Source organism: Chaetodon trifascialis, chromosome 8, assembly GCF_039877785.1.
Source record: "Chaetodon trifascialis isolate fChaTrf1 chromosome 8, fChaTrf1.hap1, whole genome shotgun sequence".
NCBI classification, from domain to species: Eukaryota; Metazoa; Chordata; class Actinopteri; order Chaetodontiformes; family Chaetodontidae; genus Chaetodon; species Chaetodon trifascialis.
Window position 1 is genome coordinate 4,588,219 of NC_092063.1, and position 23,778 is coordinate 4,611,996.

General features: G+C 43.1%; 3 protein-coding genes across 9 annotated transcripts in view; 2 read left to right on the top strand and 1 right to left on the bottom strand.

Moving 5' to 3' along the window:
• Positions 1-156: 156 nt before the first annotated feature.
• On the top strand, positions 157-10,523 carry tmem269 (transmembrane protein 269). Of its 5 annotated transcripts, XR_011602405.1 has the most exons (8): positions 180-429; positions 1,772-1,820; positions 2,645-4,258; positions 4,377-4,474; positions 5,591-5,734; positions 5,824-6,024; positions 7,042-7,640; positions 7,962-10,491. XR_011602405.1 is itself a non-coding variant. In XM_070968047.1 (7 exons), exons 3-7 carry the CDS (start codon positions 4,218-4,220, stop codon positions 7,149-7,151), a joined length of 594 nt encoding a protein of 197 aa, XP_070824148.1. In that variant the 5' UTR covers positions 157-257; positions 1,772-1,820; positions 2,645-4,217; the 3' UTR covers positions 7,152-10,523. The 5 variants fall into 5 exon arrangements, 3 of the variants coding, with proteins under 3 accessions (XP_070824148.1, XP_070824147.1, XP_070824146.1); XM_070968047.1 differs by having other exon boundaries at positions 157-257; positions 7,042-10,523; XM_070968046.1 differs by having other exon boundaries at positions 7,042-10,523.
• Positions 10,524-13,211: 2,688 nt separating this feature from the next.
• LOC139335654 (tyrosine-protein kinase STYK1) lies at positions 13,212-16,085 on the bottom strand. The gene is made up of 9 exons (XM_070969366.1): positions 15,744-16,085; positions 15,525-15,668; positions 15,240-15,440; positions 14,877-15,058; positions 14,689-14,772; positions 14,276-14,493; positions 14,131-14,171; positions 13,910-14,006; positions 13,212-13,380 (listed from the first exon to the last, which is right to left on the bottom strand). The coding sequence occupies exons 1-9, from the start codon at positions 15,793-15,795 to the stop codon at positions 13,212-13,214; spliced, it is 1,188 nt and encodes a 395-aa protein (XP_070825467.1). The 5' UTR covers positions 15,796-16,085.
• An 801-nt stretch (positions 16,086-16,886) lies between these two features.
• Positions 16,887-23,778, top strand: part of magi3a (membrane associated guanylate kinase, WW and PDZ domain containing 3a) — a 105,102-nt gene continuing 98,210 nt past the window's right edge. For all 3 annotated transcript variants that reach the window (XM_070967818.1, XM_070967819.1, XM_070967820.1), the window contains exon 1: positions 16,887-18,083. In XM_070967818.1, coding sequence (XP_070823919.1) covers positions 17,777-18,083 — 307 coding nt within the window. In that variant the 5' untranslated portion in view covers positions 16,887-17,776. The remainder of the gene's footprint in view (positions 18,084-23,778) is intronic.

Genomic DNA, 23,778 nt, shown 5'->3' on the forward strand with positions numbered 1-23,778 from the left:
GCTGTACTCCTTTGACAGGTGTGATGCTTTGTTTTATCGCACCAGTTTTTGTTTGTGTATATACTCACTGATCTACACACATTGTACTTTTTGTAGCTGGAGCCATCAGAGAATTGGTCGACATTATTAAAGAGAACAAAAAATAAGTAAATAAATAAACTACAAACAGTCGGAGCGTCACTTCCGGTGGAATATTCCAGCGGGTTATTCTGGGTCTTAAAAAGGACGCGCTGGAATAGCGGCCGTGAAGTTGACAGGTAAACGGCCTGATGTTGCGCTCATGCTGGTGACAGCGTCGCAACTTAAACGCACAAGTGAGTGAACTAGCAGAGATCTGTCTGCGTGAAAAAGAAGAGAAAAGAAAAGGCCGAAAACACGTCTCCACCGGTGGATTTATATAGATTTTGTAATCTTTGGAAGTCCATTCAGGTAAGATGAGACCCACTCTACGTCTGTGTGATGCGCGTGTCCTCACATGGACAGCGAATAGGTATTTTAGAACAAAAACTAAACCTGCTTTGAATGAATCGCATCATTTGGTGAGAACGCAGTTGCGCCACTTTCTCCGTTGAAATGCTGGGATGTCGGCCAGCCCGCACATTCACCTGTGCGGAGCAGTTGCGTCGTATTTTCACGGCTCTGGTGATGTGTTTTTTGCACAGAGGGATGTCGGCCGCCGGCGCTGCTGTCTAGTGTAGAGAGCTGGTGCAGAGGACAGAGCGCTGCGCATTAAACCCCCGCTGAGCAGCAGCAAGTCGTTTCGGGAGCACGACTCAGAATCAAGAACGATTTGGGAAGCATTGAAGAACACCCGTGGCTGCATTACGTGGCCCTGTGCATTTGATATTTTACCTGCATGCTCAACAGTTAAAGAGAAGACAGACAAGGCAGACAAGCAAGGCCGGAGAAGTTGTTACGCACACGGGAAGGCTTGTTTTTACGCACACGACCTGCACGACACAACGTCAAATACTGATTCAGCCATAACGTGATTGTCCAGCGACGACAGGTATAATTTTTAAAGTAATTCACTAATGGTAACAGCAGTGCTGGAGGAAGTACTCAAATCTTTATCAATTCTAAAAGTAGTGAAACCAAAGTGTAGAAATACTGTTAAAACTCCTGTATGCGCAATGTTACTTGAGTAAAAGTATTTGTATGGAAATGTACTTAAAGCAGCAGAAGTACAAGTAATCTATATGGCCTATCGCTGAATAATTTATATTATGTAATTGAATTACAATTATTATGGCATTAATGTGTTAATGTTAGTGTCTTAATGCCTTATGTTAACCTATAATAATACCATCACCATCAGACATTTGTTCATTATATTTTGTATTACAAACCTGAATCTGCAAAGCAACAAGTAACTAAAGTAAAAAAAAAAAAAAAAAAGACAAAGATAAACATAGTGCAGGAAATATTCAGTAGTAAAATATATCCTTCTGACTTGCTGTGGACTAGAAGTACAAAGTATTAGAAACTGGAAATACTATAATACTAAATATTAATCTAAGTAAAGTACATGTAACTCAGGTTTAAGTACAGTACTTGAGTAAGTTCTACATTCCTCTACCTGGTAACAGTGTAGCTAAATGTGATCAGTCAAAATCTCATTAATATTAATTATGTGGGATTATGATGTAGTTAATGTTTATTAACATTGTGGAAATGTGTTTTACATGGTAAACGTTTTTAACGTACAATTCAGTGTCATGCACAGTATGAAATGCACATATAAGTAAGCGCTTTTCATTTTTATCTGCAGTTGTGTTGTGACCCAGAGACAATCATGATCCTCCTGACTCCCTCCTCTGGTAGGTACTTGCTTCTCAATCTCATTTTATAATCTGGATTACTGAACACCGACATGGGCATGTGGGCCAGAGTAAAGCCTGGGGCTGCTTGGATCAAATTAGGCAGGAAGAACAGTCACTAATGTTTTCATGTTTTTTTGTGTTTATTTGTTTTATAAAGATCTTTTGGCTAAATAAAATGGGATAAATAATTAATTTTGTAAAATAAACCACAGAATACGTGTAAAGTGTATTGCATATAGTGCACATGATGCACTTCTAATATGCAGTTATTAAATTCTGTGCCGTCAGTTAGTTCACTCAGATTATCCCTGTTATGAACTGTTTTCCTTGTTTTTCATTTAGTCTTTGTAGTCGTTACCAGCTAACATAGCAGGGCATTACATAACAAGGGCCTTCCCATCATGCTTTGCACTCATTAGGCAGCAATCCAGAAATAAAGACTTGCTGGAAATTGACAATGTGTCTGGCTCTGGCTTTATCCTCTTTGTATCAGTGACCAAAACAGTGTATTAAGTGGTTAAAGTAAAACTTTGCCATAAGTTGACCTGCATGTGTGGCTCTGTGATGTTACCTACTGTGACAAAAGTGAATGAACCTGATGATTCATACAGCGATCCTGGCAGTTTCTTGAGTTTCAGAAGAATGCAGAATGTCATCTGCATTAACTGATGTGTTTACTGATGAAAGACCGTAATTCAAATACCAACTTGTAACTTGTGTTAAAGTAAGAAATTACGACATAGCCTAAAACGCATGCTGTCAAGTAAAAGTGAAAGTTATTGTTGGCTTTTCGCTGTGTCTCATACACTGTTTTCTTTCAGATGAAGAGTCTGTTGAACTCGCCTGGCTTTGGATTCACAGGAAGTTCAGGGTGAAAAGCACTTGAAGGGTTGCTACTGCAACATTTAAAGCTATTTAAATTTTGCAGGTCATTTTCTGTGCGTTCTGTCTTGGACAGTACTATGACTTGAGAGAAAGTAATAGACTCACAAGAGAGGAGGCCGACAGAAAATAAAGATTTCTTTGTCTGACTTCATTAAAAAACATCAGAGCTTTGTGGGGGCTGAGGCAGTTTTTGGCTGGACTGAGGCAGCGTCAGCAGTCTTTTCATCTTGCTGACTAATCGTTCATACTGCAAATTTTGTCTTCAAAACTAAACTTATCAAGTTTATTATTGCAAGTTTTACTAACTGCACTGTAAGCAAACACACAGCTTAATAAAACGATTACTATTGGCGTATCAAACCTCATGCAGTGTATTATTTGAATGACACAGGTGAGGTTGTAGGTGTATCTCTATGCCACCGTCTCTGTTAAAGCCCAGGCTGCAGTGGTATGAACAGATTTGAACAGTTCGCTGTGTGAGTGTTGCTGCCATGCCCTTGTCTCAGGTCACTACGTCTGATCAGAGTTAATAGGCTAATTGATCTCACGTCTGGTATGTGTCAGTGCAGTAGGTCCAACTCACTCTCACTATAGCCCGTGGTGTATGTGGTAGTCCCCTATATTCATACTCTTCCCCACATCAGTATTTATGTGTATTTACCCCTTGATACGAGTGCTAACACTTCACATGCATCCTCTGCAGACCTTGTATCCTTTTGACATTTTTCCTTTGTAAATATTATCTTTAGATATTGAAGTTTACTGCATGTCATTGTGGCCATTTTTATATTAAACTGTGTATAATGTGTTCAGTGTACGGATAGAACTGATAATGTAATGAGTAGTTAATGAGGCACTATTTACTGTTGCATGCTGTAGGTTTCAAATGAATGAATGTACAGTAACAAATGCATTTTAGTGATCTGAAAATGGATGATTGTATCGTAAGGTCGGTCTCCGTCCAATAAACATACGTCTTGGTAAGTGATGCTTTTTTTACGTAAGATGGGAATCAATTTCAAAGTAATATATGTGCTTTAAATACAGTAAAATACAAAAAGGCACACAAAGAAACACACATATGCAAATGCATGCTACAATTTCCTGCAATGTGGATTCCCACCAGATGATATAAAGAATATCATTATTCAGTTAATATAGCATTAAGATTGCTTTGAGATTTTTTTTTTTTTTTTTCATATTTTTCATCTCAGTCCATCTGAGGATTGACTGAAACTGGGATATAAGTAAACTTTCCCATTCAGACATATTAACAAAGTGTCAGCTGGGATGGTCACCCGATCACTGCAGGGATTCAGCTTTTAGCTTTAGCTTCTTACACCTCAGCAGAGGTTTGGCCTAGCACAGACAGCTGCTAACTGCTGTTGCTTTGTGGTCTCAGGTCTCTTCCAGTGCACCAACAAGCTCTCTCTCAGTGATCAGGCCACAGGACTGCAGATCAAAGAGTTTGCACGGAAAAATGCAGCTAACGCTCTGTCAGTTGCCAACATGGTCATGGGAATGGCCTCCATTCTCAGCAGCCTGAACGGGTGAGTGAGAAGAGCATTACATTCTGCAAATGCTTTCTGCATTTTGCAAATGCTTTGCCCTTTGAAAAGGGTTGCTGTCATCAAATAACTAAACCTAACACTCACTTGTTTTGTTCAGGCACCATCATGCTGCATGCTGGCTGGTTCTGATTGGCTACCTGCTGGATTTGGCAGATGGAGCAGTTGCCAGGCGACTCGATGCCTGCTCTGCACTGGGTAAGTGGAGTGTTGTGGTCAATAGCTCGTACCAAAGATAAACTTCAGCTGGGGTGTTGGCAGGCCTTGCTGCACAGTCCTTTGTCTGGACTTTCTAATTTGGCTGCACAAAGTCATAAACAGAGAATCAGTAAAATGCTGCCACTGAAATACCTTTCAAAGTGTCCAAGAGAGGAATCATCCATATTTTATGTAATCTAATTTGAGCTATATCAAATCAGTGTCTTCATGGCTGTTTATATTTCTGAGGAGGTTTTTGGGTTTAGATTTGATTTTGAGTGGCATGACATCCCCTTAAACAACAGGCACCCAAGAAAAACGCACAGCAAGTAAAATGTGCCACTGTGGCTCGTTTTCAAAGGATCACAGCGCCGTACCATATATAGAAAATCAGCAGCCTCAAATCGCTGCTTTAACATCGCTTCCAGTGTGAAAGTTCACATTGGAAGTTCCCAAAATAGATCCCAGGTGCATCACAATACATCGCTGGCTGCACATTTCAGTGGGCTTTGTGTCCCGACGGGGTTTTTCTGCATGACTTTGCAAGTGGATGTTGTTGTGCCCCCCTCCCCATGTATTTTGTCAAATGAACAATCACTTTCTGATTAAGCAGCCTAATTCCACGGGATCACGCTCCAATTGTCTATTTTATCCCGTTGCTTTGGGTTCTCTGCATATCTGAAATTGCTAAAATTGTTGACCCTGGCCTGTGGAATTCCACCTCGTTCATTTGAACAGTGGCCTGAATCACCTCGTCCTCATCTGCTGAAAACATGCTCCGTGCTCCTGAGGGATAAAGAGACAAGGCAGTGGAGAATGTTGTTTATAGAATGGCCGGCCGATGGGCTGACGCTAAAAATTTCCACTTTGAGAATTTCGCACATACACATCATGCCGTCACGTGTCAGTGACATTGGCAGTGGCCATACTGGCGAGGTGATAACTTATCTACTGGCTTCAATGGTTCACTAGCAGCCTTTTCAAAGCAGATTATTTAGAATAGAGTATTTTTGGTGCAGGAACTATCTGTCAGCAAGTCCTAACACCAATACAATGAATCTCCTTGTGAGTGTCACAGGGGCACATTTATCATTCAGCTTTCTTTTTCATGTCCAGGTGCCAAGCTGGATGATTTCGCTGACTTCACGACCTTCGGGATTGCCACGTCGTTGCTCTTAAGGACGGCTGACCTGCTGGACAACATCCTGTGCATGTGCTACGTCCTGTCGGTGTTCGTCCGCCTCTGTTTCTTCTCAAGCGGTATGTTCCCGCCTGCTCTTCTTTTGATTCGAGCTTCCACTTTATTATTCAAAGAAGTTACCAGGGATTTATTCTTCTTTGCTCATTAGGGATCCCCTTCATGTACCGTGGCCTGCCCTGCATCTACTCCTCCGCCATCCTGGCCAGCGCCTCTCTGCTGTCAGGGGGAAACATGGCCATGCTGCGGGTCATCGCAATGGCCATGATCATCTTCATGATCAGTCAGAACTTCTACCCCCATGACAGAGTGCTGGAGTCCCAAGCCTGGAAGAAAGTAGTCTATGCTGGAGGTAAAACGACATCTGTATGGTTCACATCTCTCTCCAAAGCTGCCAAGAGCAATGACTGCCACTGTTGACAATTAAAGCACTGATTCATCCATTTTTAAATTACATTTCAACATCAATGCTCATATCCCGCCATGTAGATAGTTTCAGATTTGGCGCATCCATTGGTGCCACAGCATCACAGTGGAGGTGAATGGAGTTTAATTTGTGCTGCTCAAAGAAATGTGAAATGAAATTTGAGTTAAGTCAACCGTGGTGTGTTTTTCTGGAAAAAAGGTTCCAGTTGCTCCACAGAAAAAGCCTCAGAAGTTGCTGCATGTTGTTTTCAATATGATCATTTTCAGTCATGCAAGCAGCACCAGTTTGGCGGTTGGTTTCTTGTTTCACCAGTTTGGTCCAGACTGAAATATCTCAACCACTGGTTTGATTACCATCAAAATATCTCCAGACATTCATGGTGATTCATCCAGTACAACTATTAGGTCAAAGTTCTCACTTATCTGGTAAAATATCTCAACAGTACTCAGTAGACTGGGACAACATTTTGTGAAGACATTCAAGATTCCAATATGACTTATTATTTGGTCTTTATGTCTTCATGTTTTCAGTGTCTTCACATTCATGCTCCCCTGAGTCATAACTTTACAGCCTACATCAATTTACATTTTTTGCTAAGCTAACGACATTTCCATCAGCTGTACTTTATTTTTAAAGCTAAGTAAAAATGTTAGCATGCTGCTAAGTTAGAGTCCATATATTAAACATTACACCTGCTAAACAGAAGCATGTTGTCACTGCCAACATGTTAGCATACTGACTTTAGCATTTAGCACAAATTACCTTGCACTGATGCTAGCATGGCTATAGACTCTCGTTCAGTCGTTATAATGAAAGTTGCACACGGTGAAGTTTGTGGATCATTATATGTAATCAGGACATGTTGCTGTTGAGTTTTTTTGGATCTCATTTTCCAAACTAAAATTGTTTTTGACATTTTTTTTTTTTTTTTTGTCTTCATAGGAGTCGTCATGGTGTTCTGCTCCTTCTTCCCCCCTGCATGTGTGTACTACCTGCTGTGGTCTGGCTCCTACATTTTGTTCCCAACATCCCTTTGGAGCAGTAAAGTGTAAAAGGGATTCTGGATTTTCCCAAAACTCCCAAATAGGTTTACCTCTGGCCCATCTGGGTGAAATGAGGCTTCCTGCCATGGAGGATCCAAGCTGAACATGCTCATGCACCACAGGCTGACGCTCACTCTGTATCTGTCTAATGTTTTCTTCACTGGTGAAAATACAGGCAGAGCACAAATGCTCTGTACTTAACTTTTCTCAACAGCACTGATTAAAACACAATAGAAAGCAGTAATGCTCAGAAAAATCATACAACCTTCAATAAAGGGTCTTTCATTATAGAGGATCTTCTCTGGGGAACAGTGTGCGGTTAACTTATTGAACCAGTGTCTTTGTGAGGAAGGGAGGTCTGATTTCCACTTTACTAAGATGCATTTTTCCCAGCTGTACTGGCAAGTGAAATGAAGAGCTTAACAGGGTTATTTGTTTTCAATGAGCCTCCCAGGATCCACACTTTGGGATCCTGTAGAATATTCTTTCTATCATCATGTCTGAGTAGTTTTAGCCGTCGATTTCCAAAACACTGCGATCATCGTGCAAAGCCAGACCACATGTGAAGGATCTGCAGTTAGAATTTAGCATTTCTGGCCCACAGGTGAAATATTATTATTAAATCTGTGCTGTGTAGCAGGTGTTTAGTATGTTCTGTGCAAGATATTGAATTGAAATAGTCTGTGCTTAGTGTGGAGATTGAAAACATTTGAGCTTGCTCCATAATCATCATATGAGTAAGAGGTCTTTCAAATTCAGGACATAATGTGGAGAATATTGTTAAGAGATGACAGTAGACCTCTGCTCCATGTACATAAGGTGCAAATGTTTCTCCAGAGGGGTCTCCTCTGATATGCCAGGAAATATGTTAGACCCGCTGTTTGATTTGCAACTACTTACACAGGTTGTGTTGAAGCAGGTTGTATGTCTGGGACAGTTGCTGGAAACGAGAGAATATACTTTCTGTGTATAAGTCCTCACCTGTTTTGATGCCTTTATCCACCCACCTGAGTGTGCTGTCTGCTATGGGATTTGGAATATTTGGGTTGTTCTATAGTGGAGTGTTTTTTTAAAGAGCGACCCTTAGATGAAATGGGCCTCCTGCCAAGAATCGAAGGTGTTTTGTATGATTGGGTTCTTGTAATTATACTGTTTGTTTTTATTACCCAAAAAAAGGGAACTTGGTGTTGTTTGTGGGTCTTGTTTTTCTATTGATATCCATCTGTTTGCATTGTCCTCTGGTTGTTACCAAATCCATATGGGGCTAAACTGTGACGCAACATAATATTTTCAGGAATTGGGGAGATTTAAACCTCTGTGACGTAGCAAGTTTGTTCCTTGAAGGTCTCTCATGGTGCAAAAAAAGGATGCCATTGCCATGTTTAGGTCTATAAAAAGGTACAGGGCCTTTAAAAGGAATGCAGTGGAAGAATTTAGGTAACATATTAATTTTTATTGTGTTTATTCTTCCAATTAAGGACACAGGTAAGTCCATCCATCTTTAAAGGTCAAGTTTGCACCAATAAGTTAATGTAATTTTCTGTGTATTATCAAATTATTTCCAGACCCAGATTCCCAGATACTTAAAGCTATTGAGAGACCATCGTTAGGTTGAGACATTAAATGGCAGCATCCTGTCAGACATTCAAGTTGTGGTGGAAATTAGGTTAGCGGATCCTTAATGAACAGTAAGAGGTCATCGGCGTATAGCTGTACCTTATATTCAGCACTGCTAAATTTAATGTTCGTGTTAGATCTGATGTCACAGGCCAAGGGTTCAGTGGCCAGCTTGATAAGGTGAAGCTGTACAGAGAGAGATGAGGTGGGACCAAATGCCATTGGAGAGAATTCTAGCCTTTGGAGCACTGAAAATAGTTTTAATATACTTCATGAAGTTATGTCCAAACTTCAATGCTTCTAGAGTCTCAGACAGAAAGGTGGGTTGGATCCTGTCACAGGCTTTGAAAGCATCCATCTATTAGCGTATCTTGTTTCTGAGCTGCATTCATGATGTGAAACAGTTGACACACATCATCATCAACCATGTCCTTCTCTAATAAACCCATGTTTGGTCTGCCTGAATGATTTTTGAAATGACTTTCTCAACTATGCTTGGAATCAATTTGACTAATAATCTGCTTTATAATATGCTTTTAATAAACTTAATCAGAGTCACTGTTTTGTTTGTCTTTACCTGGTTTGGGGTATGATAGCAGCCATGTGAAGAGTGCTCAGCAGTTCTTCATTAGTCAGTTATTCTATGATCATGTTTGTAAGAGTGGATGGCAGTTTATTTAGGAATGCTTTATAATAGTTTGTTGAGACGCCATCAGGGCCTGGTGATTTATATTTTGTATTTTGTGATCTATCAGCATCAATCATAATGTTGTCTCCAGCATTTCATTTAGGCATTTTTAAATTACTCTACTTAGATTAAATTAAGATTAATTAATTAAAACAGAACCCAGATTGAGTAGACTAGGTAGAATAGCTGCAACAGCTGGAAGTTCGAGCCCCTGGTACCTGAGAGGGACAATTTAACATTGCTGGTAAGGATTAAAATTCCTGCTGCCTTTCTGTCTTTGCTGCATTGTCACTGAAGCCAGGAGTTGAGTGGTTTGTTCAAATAAACTGAATTTTCATCAGATTTATCATCTATGTAATGTCTCGGACATCTGATCTTACATCAGAGTTGTGAACAAGGAACAGTGGGGACATGATAGAAACAAATGACTTCAAATGATTATTTTAAATTCAAAGATATGTTTGTGTTTGATTTGGTTTTAATCACACAAGACATCATAACTCTCATTATGATGTCCACAGTGTTGAGCACACAGCTTAATGAGTGTCTGTAGTTAAGGCCTTTAATCTCTGAATATACAGATATATCAGCAGCATTTTCCACACTTAAAATTCAGTATTATTTCTGGCTTACCTATAACACAGTGCATCCTAGCAGCCTTGTGTTAACTGTGTGAATGCTTGTCAGGATTGGAGTCACTTCACTTTCATGTGGCGTTCCTCAAAAGCCACTTTTCATCATTTTGTCTACAATCCAGTCACTTAACTGTGGAACATGTTGGTGCATTCATCCTGGTGTTTGAATGTATGTTATTAATAAGCTTAATTAAAAGTCAACGGACCCCAACCTGTGTTTTCTTCTTACCAAGTTGTGACTGTCAAAGACATGATTTACATATTTCTTTATTTGTGGTTTTATTGAGTCTCTGTATGTTATTCAGTTATTCTGCTCGAACTGACGGAAAACGGGTCGGAAAAGGGGTCACAATTTCTTGGGCATCAAAAAAAAAGGAAAATGCGATTTCCCGTTTTCTTGTTGAAGTGGATAATCAAATAAAATAGAAAACCAAAAAGTCTAATTCTTCTTCTTTTTTTTTTTCCAGATTTGTAGATTTCTAACTTTTCTTCAGTGTGTGTACTGCATAAAATGTGCAACATTGGACAATATGAATGATTTCTAAGGAGATTTAGGCTTCATGCGAGATGTTAAACTCAACTATCCTATGACCAGTGTGGACAGACGACCTGTGGCCTGCTTCATAATCATATGGCCAATATCAGACCACAAATATCCTCAAGGCTAAGCAAGAGGTGGACGTCAGATTTCCCTTGTGCAATTACATTACTAATGAAGCTGCCTTGATGATCATGACCACTAGATGCCACTGTGTGACGTGAGAGAGCGTGTCAACTCAAATCATAATAATAAAAATAAATAAATAAAACATAATAATAATAATAATATCAAATATAGGAATTGGTAAAAATAGATTACATAGAATGCATAAAATCAATTAATAGACAACAATTTAAAGGAATTTTCTTTTGGCTGTTGCTAGAAACCTCCAGCAGACCAGCAGCAGATGATCGCACTGTTCTTGAAGGCAAATGATAAATGAGGGATTTAGCAATATAGCTTGTTCCATTAAAGGCTTTTTATACTAGAAGGAAGACCTTAAAATCAGATTTGAATGTTACAGGAAGCCAGTGCAGAGCAGCTCAAACTGGACTAATGTGCTCTCTCCTCTTAGTTCTTAATTAATTTGCACTGAAACTATTTTTTCTAGCATCTTATTGATGAATGGAAGGTTAGATATCAGCTTGGAGTTAGTGAGTACATTATGTAGGTTGGGTTTCTTTAGTAATGGTTTTACAGCAGCTGTTTTGGATGCATCGGGGAAGAGGCCTGTTTGCAGAGATGTATTTATAATCTTCAGGCAGCAGCGCTCAGCAGTTTGTCAATAGCGGAGAATCATATTCTAGAGTTCCCAGCATTTTCTGTCATAATCCTGGAAGAGTAATCCTTTCTTGCCTCCTTTGTAATAGACAGTCATGGCTTCTTATTAGTGAACTGTGAGCCCAGTTTTCCTCCATTTTCTTTCGTGTGCTTGGGAGATTCTTTTCCTCTCATTAACATTGCTGTTGTTTAACCAGGGGGAGACTGTGTCAGTTGACCTCTTTTTAATCTTTAGAGGAGTGACAGTATTTGGAGCAGATGACATGGTATTGGTTGAAATGTTCAATCATGTCATGTAAAGAGCAGTCATCGCTGTGTGGCTCAAATAATAACATAATATTACACAACTGTGCTTCAGCCTTGCCATCCAGAAATCATTTTTGAGCCAGAAATTCACTTTAAGATTAAGATTAGTTTGGTATCAAAAAACACACAGTGATGGTCAGAAATGGGCCGTTCTAATACTGAAACACTGTCAGTGTTTAACCCTCCTGTTATTACCAAGTCCACAATGTCACCATGCTGATGAGTGGCTTCATTCACATGTTGTGTAAGTTCAAAGCTGTCCATCCATCCATCCATCCATCCATCCATCCATCCATCCATCCATCCATCCATCCATCCATCCATCCATTTTCTATGCCGCTTATCCCTTTCGGGGTCACGGGGGGGCCGGAGCCTATCTCGGCTGTCAACGGGCGAGAGGTGGGGTACACCCTGGACCGGTCGCCAGCCGATCACAGGGCACATACACGCAACCATTCACACTCACACTCACACTCACACCTAGGGGCAATTTAGAGTCACCAATTAACCTAATGAGCATGTTTTTGGTCTGTAGGAGGAAGCCGGAGTACCTGGAGAGAACCCACGCATGCACGGGGAGAACATGCAAACTTCACACAGAAAGGCCCGACCCAGGAATCGAACCTGCGATATTCTTGCTGTGAGGCACGCGCACTACCTGCTGCGCCACCGTGCAGCCCTCAAAGCTGTCCAGTACATTAATAATAATAGTAAGGCAGTGTAGGTTTACCCTGAACTCATAGAGAAACACAGGCTGCAAATCCTGCTTTTGCTGCCATCTAGTGGATAAAACTTAAACCTCGCTTTAAAGGTGTTGTAACACTGCGCTCCAGTCCACGTTGGCCGCGCTCACAAATGCTCCTAACCACTGAAGATTAAACTCTGACAGGTCACAGGATACATGTCGTTACTCTTTAACTTATATTCTCTCTGAATGCTGTCACTTTTTATTTGTAGATCAGTCCTCTGTCAAGGACACCTTCCTGGTACCGCTCGCTGTGTTTGTCACTGTGTATTTGTGCCTCTCTGCATAGTGAGTGACAAAAGGGGACATTATAGTCTTTTGAGACTTTGTTCAGCAGGCAGGCAATTATATATCTGTTCTCAGCCTTAAATAATAATTACACCCCACATTCAAATCCTGACTCACTCCAAACCTTCTGAAAACGGTCATCTCTGAGCTTATAATCAGAGGTTTCTGAGCAACTCATAAGTTATCTTAATAAGTCTTCCTCACAGTGCTTTGTGAGGGAAAAGTGGTTTTCAAATTGTTAAGTCGAAGTAATGAAGACACAAAAACTGTTCTCTGCCCAATGATAAAAAAAGACAAAACACCTGGATGAATATGATCTGTGCTTTTAAGTCTGTACATTAATGACAATAATATTGCAAGGATAAAAATCAGCCCAACTCAGTGGATGTTACATTGCAATGACAGAGATAATCACACTTTATATGTTGACCATTTCCTATTTATCGGTGTTGTTATATTTGGTGGCACATCAGAGCAGCCCTGCCTGTCTGTTATACTCAGGTATGTCTATGACCTCGGGAACACTAATGGCTTCAGTCGCTGCCAGATGCAGCGAGGACTCCAGCAGCTTTATGATGGCCGAGAACGCAGGCCGATCTTTGAAACTCCACATCCAGCAGTACTTCATCAGATCGTACCTAAAAACACACAAAGGGAATTTAAACCACAACTCTGTTAAAGGGACAGTTCCACATTTTAGTTGCTTTATTGAAGAAAGTTGGATGAAAAGAGCCAGTTAGCTTAGCACAAAGACTGAAAGTAGGGGGAAACAGGTAGCCTGCTTCTATGCTGCCACCCAGCACCTTTTTTTGTAGTTTTTACACCATTTTGGCACAGAGTAAAGAAAACAGATATAGCATGTTAATTAGTGAGCTTTAAAGTTGCTATTCGGTGTTTTTTTTTTAGACACAGACAGGCCAGTTATTCCCTCTGCTTCCATTCTTTGTGCTAAGCTAAGATAACTGACTGGCAGCTGCAGGCTGTAGCTTCATATTTAGCTCACACACATGAGAGTGCTTATGATTAATATGATCTGTTTCTTCCATCATCCACATGAAGTGACTTTTTGTAGTAATACCTGAGGAAGATTTGTTGCCGCAACTGCTAACACTACATCAAGTGACAGCACATTATTCAACGTTATGCGGGCCTTTTTCTTGTACTCACAAAGGTCCCCCACAATGCACCGGTCTCTTCATCCGATAAAACCCCTGCAGCTTTGGAAGCACAGACAGAGGCTCCAGCTCAGGGTACGGAGGAGAACCTGAGGTAACAAGAAAACAAAGATTTCTTGGATCGTGATGATGGAATGTCATGAGCCAACACTACTGATTATAGAAGTGAATCTGAAAAGGCACAAACACTGAAAAAGGAGCATGCAACTTCACCTAAAGTAATCAGTTCATACAGCAGGATTCCAAATGACCACCTAGGAAAAGAAAATGTCAACATATATTACAATCAAAATACTTTTTGTGATATAGAAATAGTTATGTGTGTGTTTTGCTTCTGTAGCCATCACTCTGCCCTTACACGTCGCTCCTGTCTATGCTGAGCTGCATTATAATCCTCTCGGGAGCCTGCCATTTGAGAGGCACCTCTGCTGCCTTCTCCCTCATTGCTGAATCTGTTTTGCGTCCCCTGAAGGCCACGCCCAGCCCAGACACCCGGGCAGAGAGGTCGGGGCCAATTAAGATGTTCCGAGCAGCAACATCCCCGTGCACCAGCCTGTGCTCTGACATCAGGTAATCCTGAGGGAGGAGCCAATCACAGCCAAACGCATCAAACTTTGATTGAAATATTCATTCAAAGCTCAAGAGAAGCAACACTTTAATGGGTTCATGACCTGGTGGGGTGCACGGTGTCATCTGTGGTAGGGCATGGCATCTAAATTGAGCTTATTTTAGTTGTTGATTTGGAATAACTGGCACATAAAAGTCACTCACCAGGCCAGCTGCAACCTGCTTTGCCACCAGAAACACTGACTTCTCAGAGAAGTTCAGCGACGGATCCTCCGTGTTCGAATTCCTCTAGAGGGAAGAAAAATCCCTTGTCATTGCGTTAAGTTTAGGAATTAGACATTGCATCTGTCATCAAATATAAGTTGTGGTTTTAATCGTTGCACCACCGTTACATTTCTGAGTGTCCAGAGGAAGTGAAGCAGGTTCCCCGGACTGCAGGCATCTAAGACCAGATACATGGGCAGATGCTGGGTCTGACAGCACAACATCCGCACCACATTCTCGTGTTTGCACACTGTGGCATGGAAGAGCACCCACTCCACAAACTTCTTAGCTTCAGGCTGGTTGGTGCCATCTGTAGTGCATTAAGAACACTAAGAGTGTGAGCAACGTTATCATCTGCCTGTTAATTATAGTTACAATATGCTGCATCTTAAAGCCTGTGTCGCTCCTCTAATGATCTCTTCTCATGCTTTTACTGTTATTCCACACAAAACCTCAGATCATCCCGTCCTTATGCCAGATCCGTGCCGTACCTCGGAGGGACTTCACCACCACAGCAGAGGAAGCTCCATCTCTCTTCCTCAGCAGACCTTTGCAAATGGGGCCATGGCGACCTGTTTGCCAAAACTCTAGTCCTTCAAGAACACACTCCTCAGGGATTTCCCAGGCGTTTAAAGCTGCCTGGACCCTAAGACTGCTTACAGAAGCTGCAGCCCCGGTTACACTCTGCTGGCCTGCCAAAAAACACAGATAAATCAGCACCTGGCATGACACTCAGTGGTTTCACACAGAGGATACACAGTTATTGCAATTCATACCATTTGCAAAATGAGCTGCGGTGCTCTGTACTCTTTGTTTGTTCTTGTGGAGACTGTAGAAAATCAGAACCACCACTACGACTGTGCCCGCAGCCAAAAGACAAGGGATGATAATTACAGCAAGTGGGCCTGACGACTCCTCATCTGTACAAGAAGTGAAAGGAGAAGCAGGCTAAGAATAAGAAATAACATGCACTAAGTGGCACGTGTACAACTTACAGCACGTGGGGAGAGAGGTATCGTTGCCACATCCATGAGGAGCAGCTGGCATTTCTCACAGAGGAGAGAAAAGCCAGATCATATCAGCAGATGAAACTCCAAAGAAAGGTCTGCTCCCTTGTAGAGTGAAGCATGAAGTGAAAACTGAAAAAGCAAGAAAAACACAAAGTCAATTAAACTGCTTTCAAATGTTCCTGCCCAACACCTGATGCAGCAATGTTCAAGCGAACACTTATTTCCAAACCGTACAATATAAAACTTAACAGCAGTGGAGAAGTTGAAAAATCCCAGGCCTGCTATCAGCTGCTTTTAGGAAAATGGGCTCAGCTTTGCTTGTGTGCCTGCGAGGGCGTTGACTGAGGAGGTGAGCTGGAGAGTTGACTGAATGTTAAACATTAACAAATCACCAGAAATGATAAAAGGTGCTGTGCTCACGTTTGTTACTGTGTTAACAGCTGACTCGTTAAACTGTGATTAACATGCATACAGAAGTTCTGATTCATTTTTCAGGCCCCATGTGGAAAATCTGTGGAAAACAGAAACCAGAGTAAGTAAAAACTAATCAAAATAGCTAGAAACAATATTTTTCAAGCACAATACCCATGTATGTATTTGTGCTACTGCAGGAAACTGAATCTTTTGGTTCAGTGGCACAGTGTTGCTGATGGGTAAGGGTGCCAGACTCTTCTACAACCACGAGGGGGCAGAACAGCGCAAGAAATCGCCTCCGACAAGAAGCCTGAGCCTCAAACGTGACAGCAGGAAAGGCTGCAACTCTCCAAACGCATTTCATGGAGTCCAAACTACATAATAATGCACAAGAATCGTAGAGGGGGGGGGCGGCTGCAGCCCACTGTATGAACACCAAACAGGTGCAAACATGAGAAAACTGGACTCAAACTGTAGGTGGAACATCCCGAACTTACAATAAACATTTCCCACGTGAAAATATGCGTCCCAGTGCCGGAACTCCGCCTTGCTAAACACACCATGGAAACAAAACCCAGCGCTTCCCAGCCACAGAGGAGCCGCCCCTCGCTATTCACCATTGGTTCAATGGAGAGGCTTTAGGACCGGCCCCCGGTCTCCTATTGGAGAGAAGCCCCTGCAATCAGGAAATCAACACGGAAAAAGATCCAAAAAGTTATGGAGTGAAGCCTAATCGGATCACGTCTGTTTCATGCTGCTGCGTAGTTTTTAGTTGGAAAAAATCCCCACAGTGGCTCCGGGGAAGCAGAGGAGAGCGCAGAGCGCGTAACGGAGAGCAGGAGGCAGGGCTCTCCGCGCGGAAAGGATCAGATAACCGCCCGGTTCAGAGGAGGGCCAGGTATGTTTTCCCGTTTCCAAGGACTGCCTCGCTGATGTCACCGCGGAGGAGGGCAGGGGAGGAGGACAGGTGCGCTCACACAAGTTGTCTCTCCGGTCGTTTTGGATGAAGAGCTGTCACCGAGCGGAGAATTACTCCCTCTGGAAACCAGTTTTTGAACTTTTCTCGTGTTTATCTAAACTCTTTGCTGGTCTGTGTTATCAGTACGACTGGAATTTCCTGAAATCTGAAGTGGAATAAACACTCCACGCGTTTGGAACTGGCGGACTCCGGCGCGCACCGACAGCGGGGCTCGCAGGATCCGGATTCCGCTTTGTAGTACCGGGCTGTAACGGCGTGGGGGACGCTGCTTTGTTTTTCCAAGTACACATTGCCGTGAAGTGGGGTGTGGGATCGAGTCGCCCCGGCATCAGAAACAGCACTTTCCGCTTCAATGCGACACTGACGCAGCTGCTCTCGCATCCCAGTCGCAGACAGGTGATGCTCGAGTAATTCAATGGAAGGATCGGCCATCAGCAGAGTGAGTTTGATCTGAAAACAGACTTATTTCCCCTGGAATGGAATATAACACAAGAAAGCTGCCTCAACTTCTCTCATCTGCAATGATTTTCCCGTGCGTCATTGCGTCTTAGGATCAGGAGCGGGTTTTGCGTTGAAGGACAATCGTTCTTGGACTTCCCCTCCAGGTTTACAAGAGCCACCAACAATGTCCAAGACACTGAAGAAGAAGAAGCACTGGTCCACCAAAGTGCAGGAGTGCACCGTGTCGTGGGGGGGTTCCGGGGAGCTGGTCACGGTAGCCGAGGTGCGAGGCGGCGCTGAGCTGGGAGAGTTCCCCTACCTCGGACACATAGTTTCGGAGGCGTTGGTTTGTCACGCAGGAAGGTTTCCCAGCAGCGGGGACGTGCTGCTGGAGGTGAACGGCACTCCAGTGAGCGGACTCACCAACCGAGACACGCTGGCTGTCGTCCGCCACTTTCGGGAGCCCATCCGCATGAAGACAGTGAAACCAGGTGTGTGTGCGCCCATTTTCTTATTTTGAATCATACAGGAGTCCCTGCACCCCTCCGACCACCCACCCCACATGCATAACCAGCCCTGCCGTGTGTGTGAAGTGCATTAAAATGGTTTGTCACAGCCGTGTAACCTGAAGATTGAGAAGGTTAGGACTGGTCTGACTGGTGTCATGAATAAATCAGAGGGGCTCGGGGCTACAGTCTCACCGCTGGGCCCCTGTTTGCCCATAGGGAAACGTGTTGAAAGATCAGGTGTGTGTGGAGTCTTATGCACATTTGGAAGCTCGCGCACAGGTCAGTTTGGTATTTTCAGCTGGCTCAGGCATATCTAAATGACCTATCTGCATGCCTCCTATACATTCTTGTGGACACATAACATTTTCCACAGCGCCGCAGCAGTGCAATCAGGATAAGTGAGGGAAATGCTGTGTTTAAACGTGCTTATCCATTGTGGCCGGCTCTGCATGTACTGTAACATAAGGCACGAATGGTCATTAAGCTCGCAGCCCTTTTGTTGAACTCAGTCTGTAATCTTCTTTGCATCCATGCACAAGTGTTGCCCGTCCTTTTCTGAGCTGGTTATGGTGCGGTAACACACTCACACATGCAGCCACACATGGAGGCACATGCTTTCATGTGATGAGTGGATTTATACGTCTGTTGGATTGAGCGTCTTCAAGGCTCACAGACGTGCCCGCTGAATGTGTTAAATGTGGCAAAACATACTGACTGTCAAACTGTGGGACAGAAGTGACAGTGTGTGTGTGTGTGTGTGTGTGTGGGGGGGGGGGGGGGGGGGGGGATGGATAGATTTGATAGAGGCACTGCTGAGCATGGCGCTTTGCACAACACTTAGCAGGGATTTGTTAATGGTTGCCTTGTCAGCTTAGACAGCATCGGCCCGCTTGCAGCATCGAGGTGAGTCCAAGTCTAATTGAATCAATTAGGTCCATTTCCTTAAATCCCCAGGATGCTACGCCAGCCTGGCTGCACACTTCGGCACCATGACTGTCACACAATTACAGAGATTTTAAGTTCCAGCGTTCAGTTCAGTGAGGCCCAACTTTTCATTTAAAGTGGAGGTGGTTTGGGTTTGATAATGTTCTGTCGGTTCCGATGTTTAATCTCGCGTTCGGACAATAGAATCAAGTTTGGTGAAAAGTGCATCAGTGCCACAGCGGTCACATCGTTACCCGCCATGTTCGCTTGACCTTGTGTTACTGAATGTCACTTGCATGGTAAGTGATGCTCGAGCCACGTTTTGACGCATGCAGGCTGCTCGCCGCGCTCTCCCGCTCCCCTCGGGGCCTCACTGTGTGTTTATATCTCTGTCCCCCTCCTCATGATTAATTCACGCCTCATCCATCATTGATAGCTGCTCCGTGCCAAGATGAGGTGGCTGGTGGGCAGATCGGATGTTAGCCGACCGGTGTGGATGTAAACTTGTATTCTCGTGAGATTGCAGAATTGAGAGTGAGGATAAAGAGCGGTGGACTTTTGGAGTTCGGTGACATTTGTGTGTCCAGTTGAAATACATCCTTAGACTTGCTGTGACACCAGCCTGAGTTTCAGTTTGACTCCATGTTGGATTTTTTCTCCTCTCTCTCCTTGCTGCCTAGTTTTTCTTCACTTTATCTTCTCCCCTCAGCTGATTTTGCCTCATCATCACATTTCGCCCGTCCTCCTCATCTCTGCTATGTTCTTCCTTTGCACCATTATTCCATATTTCACTCTGACTATATTTGCCTTGCTGACCTTTCTCCCAGTCATCACCAGTGTGCTGCATACTTTCTCATTCTCTTCACAAGTTTCTTTATTCTCGGAGCAAATCTAACGAATGTTTACAAAACTGCACAACCTTTCTCCAGACTCCCTTTAGTGATACGCATTGATTCCACCTCCAGCTCCTAAACCAAACTTGATTTTTGCGCCTTCACTGAGACTTCTCGACACTTCTCCCATGCAGTCAGGACAGAAAACAGAAGTTTGTCTCGAGCGGTCCTCTGGCTCCAGCCCAGCCGATGCACTCAGTATGCAGCTCCCATCCTGGGAGAGGAGCGAGGCAATAGGCAGTAACCTTGAGGGGGCCATTGAGAGTAGAAGCATAGTGATCGCAGATACTACACTATATTGCAGCTTGGAGACTTGCGAGTGGGCAGCTCATTGATTAATGCTGTAAACAGACTTGGATCTGCTTGTTTTTGCCTCATGGAGCTTAATGGATGGACCATTTAGCGCTCAAGTCCCACAGCACCCTTGATTCACAAATCAAGCCTGTAATGGAAACTGAGAAGAGAGATTTCAAAACTTTTTCCTCCCCTGAAAGATATATGATGATAATGATATACTGAGATGGCCTGGGTTCACAGTACAGTGCTATCCAGTGACTGTATGACTACTTCTCTGAGAGCAAAGTCTACACGGAAAAAACTCTTATCATAGATCCAAGTATTTACTGGGGTGTTACGTGTTCTTCCCCATAAAGTTACACACATCAACATTATGCAATTACTAAAAAATATGAATGAAATGGCAAAAATGACTGATACGTAACAGTTATAATAAACTTTATATAGTAAAGACATCCCACGTTTCACATGAGAACAGTTAAAAATCGAATGTAAAATAAGATATAAAGAACAAAACCTGCTTAATGATGATAATAAGGATGAAGTAATAATTGAGTAAAATTTTAAAATATAGGTAAAAGTATGCACTCTAATGCTAAGATGTTGTGGCATTATGTCTGAAGCTCTTTTGTCTTAATATGAAGGTCCCACTGATTTCAATATGAAACATAATATATCATCATTAATACGAACATAAGCTGTGTAAGATCTTTACAAAGGCACAATGGATGTCAGCTGAAGGAAGAAGTGAAGTGTTTATACATATTTTTGTTTTCAGTAATATTAATTTTTTATTCAGAAGATGAATGAGGTTGGGCTGCACGGTGGCGCAGCAGGTAGTGCGCGTGCCTCACAGCAAGAAGGTCGCCGGTTCGATTCCTGGGTCGGGCCTTTCTGTGTGAAGTTTGCATGTTCTTCCCGTGCGTGCGTGGGTTCTACTCCGGCTTCCTCCCACAGACCAAGAACATGCTCATTAGGTTGATTGGTGACTCTAAATTGCCCCTAGGTGTGAGTGTGAGTGTGACTGGTTGTGTGTATGTGCCCTGCAATCGGCTGGCGACCGGTCCAGGGTGTACCCCGCCTCCCACCCATTGACAGCCGAGATAGGCTCCGGCCCCCCCGCGACCCCGAAAGGGATAAGTGGCATAGAAAATGGATGGATGAATGAGGTTCAGTTAAGAGTCTTGAAAATCCCCAGGAGCCTTTTAACTACAGAGAAGCATTTTTATTTTGAGCGTGTATCAGGAACGCAGCACACAGTATTCATACCGACAGTATCTAGTGACAAATGAACAGCAAAAACGTGTAATTTCACACAATCACACTCCACTTAAAGGTGATAAACAACGAGCTGAGTTTTTTATTTACCATTTTCATTTAGGAAAATGAGCTGCAGATAACTGAAGGTGCCTCACTCTGGCTTTTGTTGTGATACGCACACTAAATTATGAAAATTTCACAGGCAGTTCTTAGTTTTCATTTTTTCTTTTCCAGCACGCAGTCGTTTTTTCTTTTTTCAACTAAAGAGTCCAGAAAAGGATCCTGAAGATAAATGATGCCGCAAGGAATCCGGCTAACAATAAGCGTGAATAATCGAGTGAGAGATAATTGCAGTGTGTGTTTAGTTTTTTTTAAATTCCACCTCTGAGGCTTTCTTCAGCAGACTCCGTGGACCCTCGTCTCCTCCTCGGATCCTCTTACGCTGTTATACTTCACCAGCTGTGATGTTCAGTGCGTCCATGGAGCTGCTTTGTGATGAAGGGTTTTAATTTACCCTCTCGATGTACCTGCTTTCCCTCCAGCCTGCTTTGTGTCTGCGTCAGTTTACGTTACATTCTAATTTCCCATAAGGCCTTTCGACAAGCCCCCGAGTCTGTCGCAGAACTTGTTGCATTCAGCACGTGAGGCTGGGCCGAGCGCCTGAGGACAGCGACTGTGTGTTCCAACCAAATGTTTATTCTGTAGTAGGGCTGCAACTTGAATAACCTGCCTGACATGTCCTCAAATAATCGATGAATTGTTTTGTGCATAAAATGTCAGAAAATGGTGAATAAAGTCAACATAATTTCCCACAACGGAAGGGGACGTCTTCACAACGACAGTCGTAATATTACCATAATGCATGACAAAGAAAAGCATCAAATCCTCACATTAGAGAAACTGGAGCCGGCAAATTTGCTGCTTAAAAAATGCTGGTGACGATCGATTCATCAGTTTATCAATGCAGCTCTACATGTTCATGTTGCAGTTCAATGGAGTGCCTGCTGTCTCCAAATCTACGACTTCTGTAGTTTGCGAATGGTAGAGCGTCAGCAGAAAACCTCCAGCGCTTCAGCCGAGTGGCTGTTTTCGCTTTTCCATCGTCAAAATTTGTGAATGGGAACAGTAGAGTCGCTCCATCCTGTCATGTTTTTTTGTTCCCCCTCTGTTGGGATACCTCGCACACTGATCCAGGACTGAACTGTGGAGCTAGAAACACTGCAGTCCGATGATTGGTCAGAGAAAATCAGAGCAACCGGAGTCGTCTTGTCGTCTGCGCTCTGAAGTCAGATTTCCCAGCTCTCGTGTTTTATTTCAGCAGTCTTTTGTCTTGCTGCCGGCAGCCTTCTCTCAAACAAGTCTCCTTCTAGTGATAAACAGCCGCATGCTGAGAAGAAAGAGCAAGAAACGTGGGTGCGTAGTGAGTGTTTGACGGTGGATGCGAGCGCAGTCGAGGAAAAGGTTAGCAGCAAATTGTCACTTTGGCAGTAAATGTACAGAAGACGTTACAGTTAAGAAATGCTGCAGCTTCTCAAGACCTCGTCAGTTGTTCCCCAACAGCATGAAAAATGGTTCAGCCTCAAATCAGATGTCTTTGGTTATTTGACTTGTTCCTGCTTTCAGAATCCAGTGTTGACGCATTCAAGGTTGTACGTTTTTCAGGGGAAAACAAAAAAATTACATCGCCAAACAAGCCCACCCACTTTCTATCACAGCGTGGATTTAGCGGCCTTTACATCATGTGCTAATTTGCTACTTTTTTCCTCCCTTTTGGTCTTGCTGATGCTGTCACATTGAAGTTAACATTTCATATGTTTGCCATCAGCGGCGCAGCAGAGCAGCGAGCGCACAGCCTGTGTTAATGTGCCTCCCCCCTCGGTGCAGTCAGGGCTTCTATGACTAAGCTGCTCTAAACCAGCTGAGAGCAGCTGTCAGGATCTCTCAGGTTCTGCGGCTGCCTCTCCCCACGGTAAATGTGACTTCTGTTCCAGTCACTGCCTTTGTCATGTCTGCAGTGAAGCCCATGTTCGTCTTCGAATTTACCTTTTAGAGAGGGTGGAAATTTCACTGTAACCACACCGCTTAGGCAGCGGTGTAAAGTCCTTTCTCTTCACGTTTTGAGTGCACGAGAACCCAGAGAGACGTCGGCAGTTTTTAATGAAATAGCCGGTTTGCCGAAGAATCTTCAGTATTCCAAGTGCAAGCAGAGCTTCACCGGCGCCGCTCTTCTCTCCTCTCTCTGCAGCATCCTATTTTCCCTGTGAGAGTGTGTGTGTTTTTTTTAAGCATATGCGAATCTCAGC

Excerpts from the sequence above, each read along its gene's own strand:
- tmem269 (XM_070968045.1), top strand. The coding sequence starts at position 1,796 with ATGATCCTCCTGACTCCCTCCTCTG. Across the intron at positions 4,475-5,590 it reads CGATGCCTGCTCTGCACTGG|GTGCCAAGCTGGATGATTTC; the intron begins GTAAGTGGAGTG and ends TTTCATGTCCAG. Across the intron at positions 5,735-5,823 it reads CCTCTGTTTCTTCTCAAGCG|GGATCCCCTTCATGTACCGT; the intron begins GTATGTTCCCGC and ends TTTGCTCATTAG.
- LOC139335654 (XM_070969366.1), bottom strand. The coding sequence starts at position 15,795 with ATGCCAGCTGCTCCTCATGGATGTGGCAACGATACCTCTCTCCCCACG. Across the intron at positions 15,441-15,524 it reads CGCAGCTCATTTTGCAAATG|GCCAGCAGAGTGTAACCGGG; the intron begins GTATGAATTGCA and ends GTTTTTTGGCAG. Across the intron at positions 15,059-15,239 it reads GGTGGTGAAGTCCCTCCGAG|ATGGCACCAACCAGCCTGAA; the intron begins GTACGGCACGGA and ends AATGCACTACAG.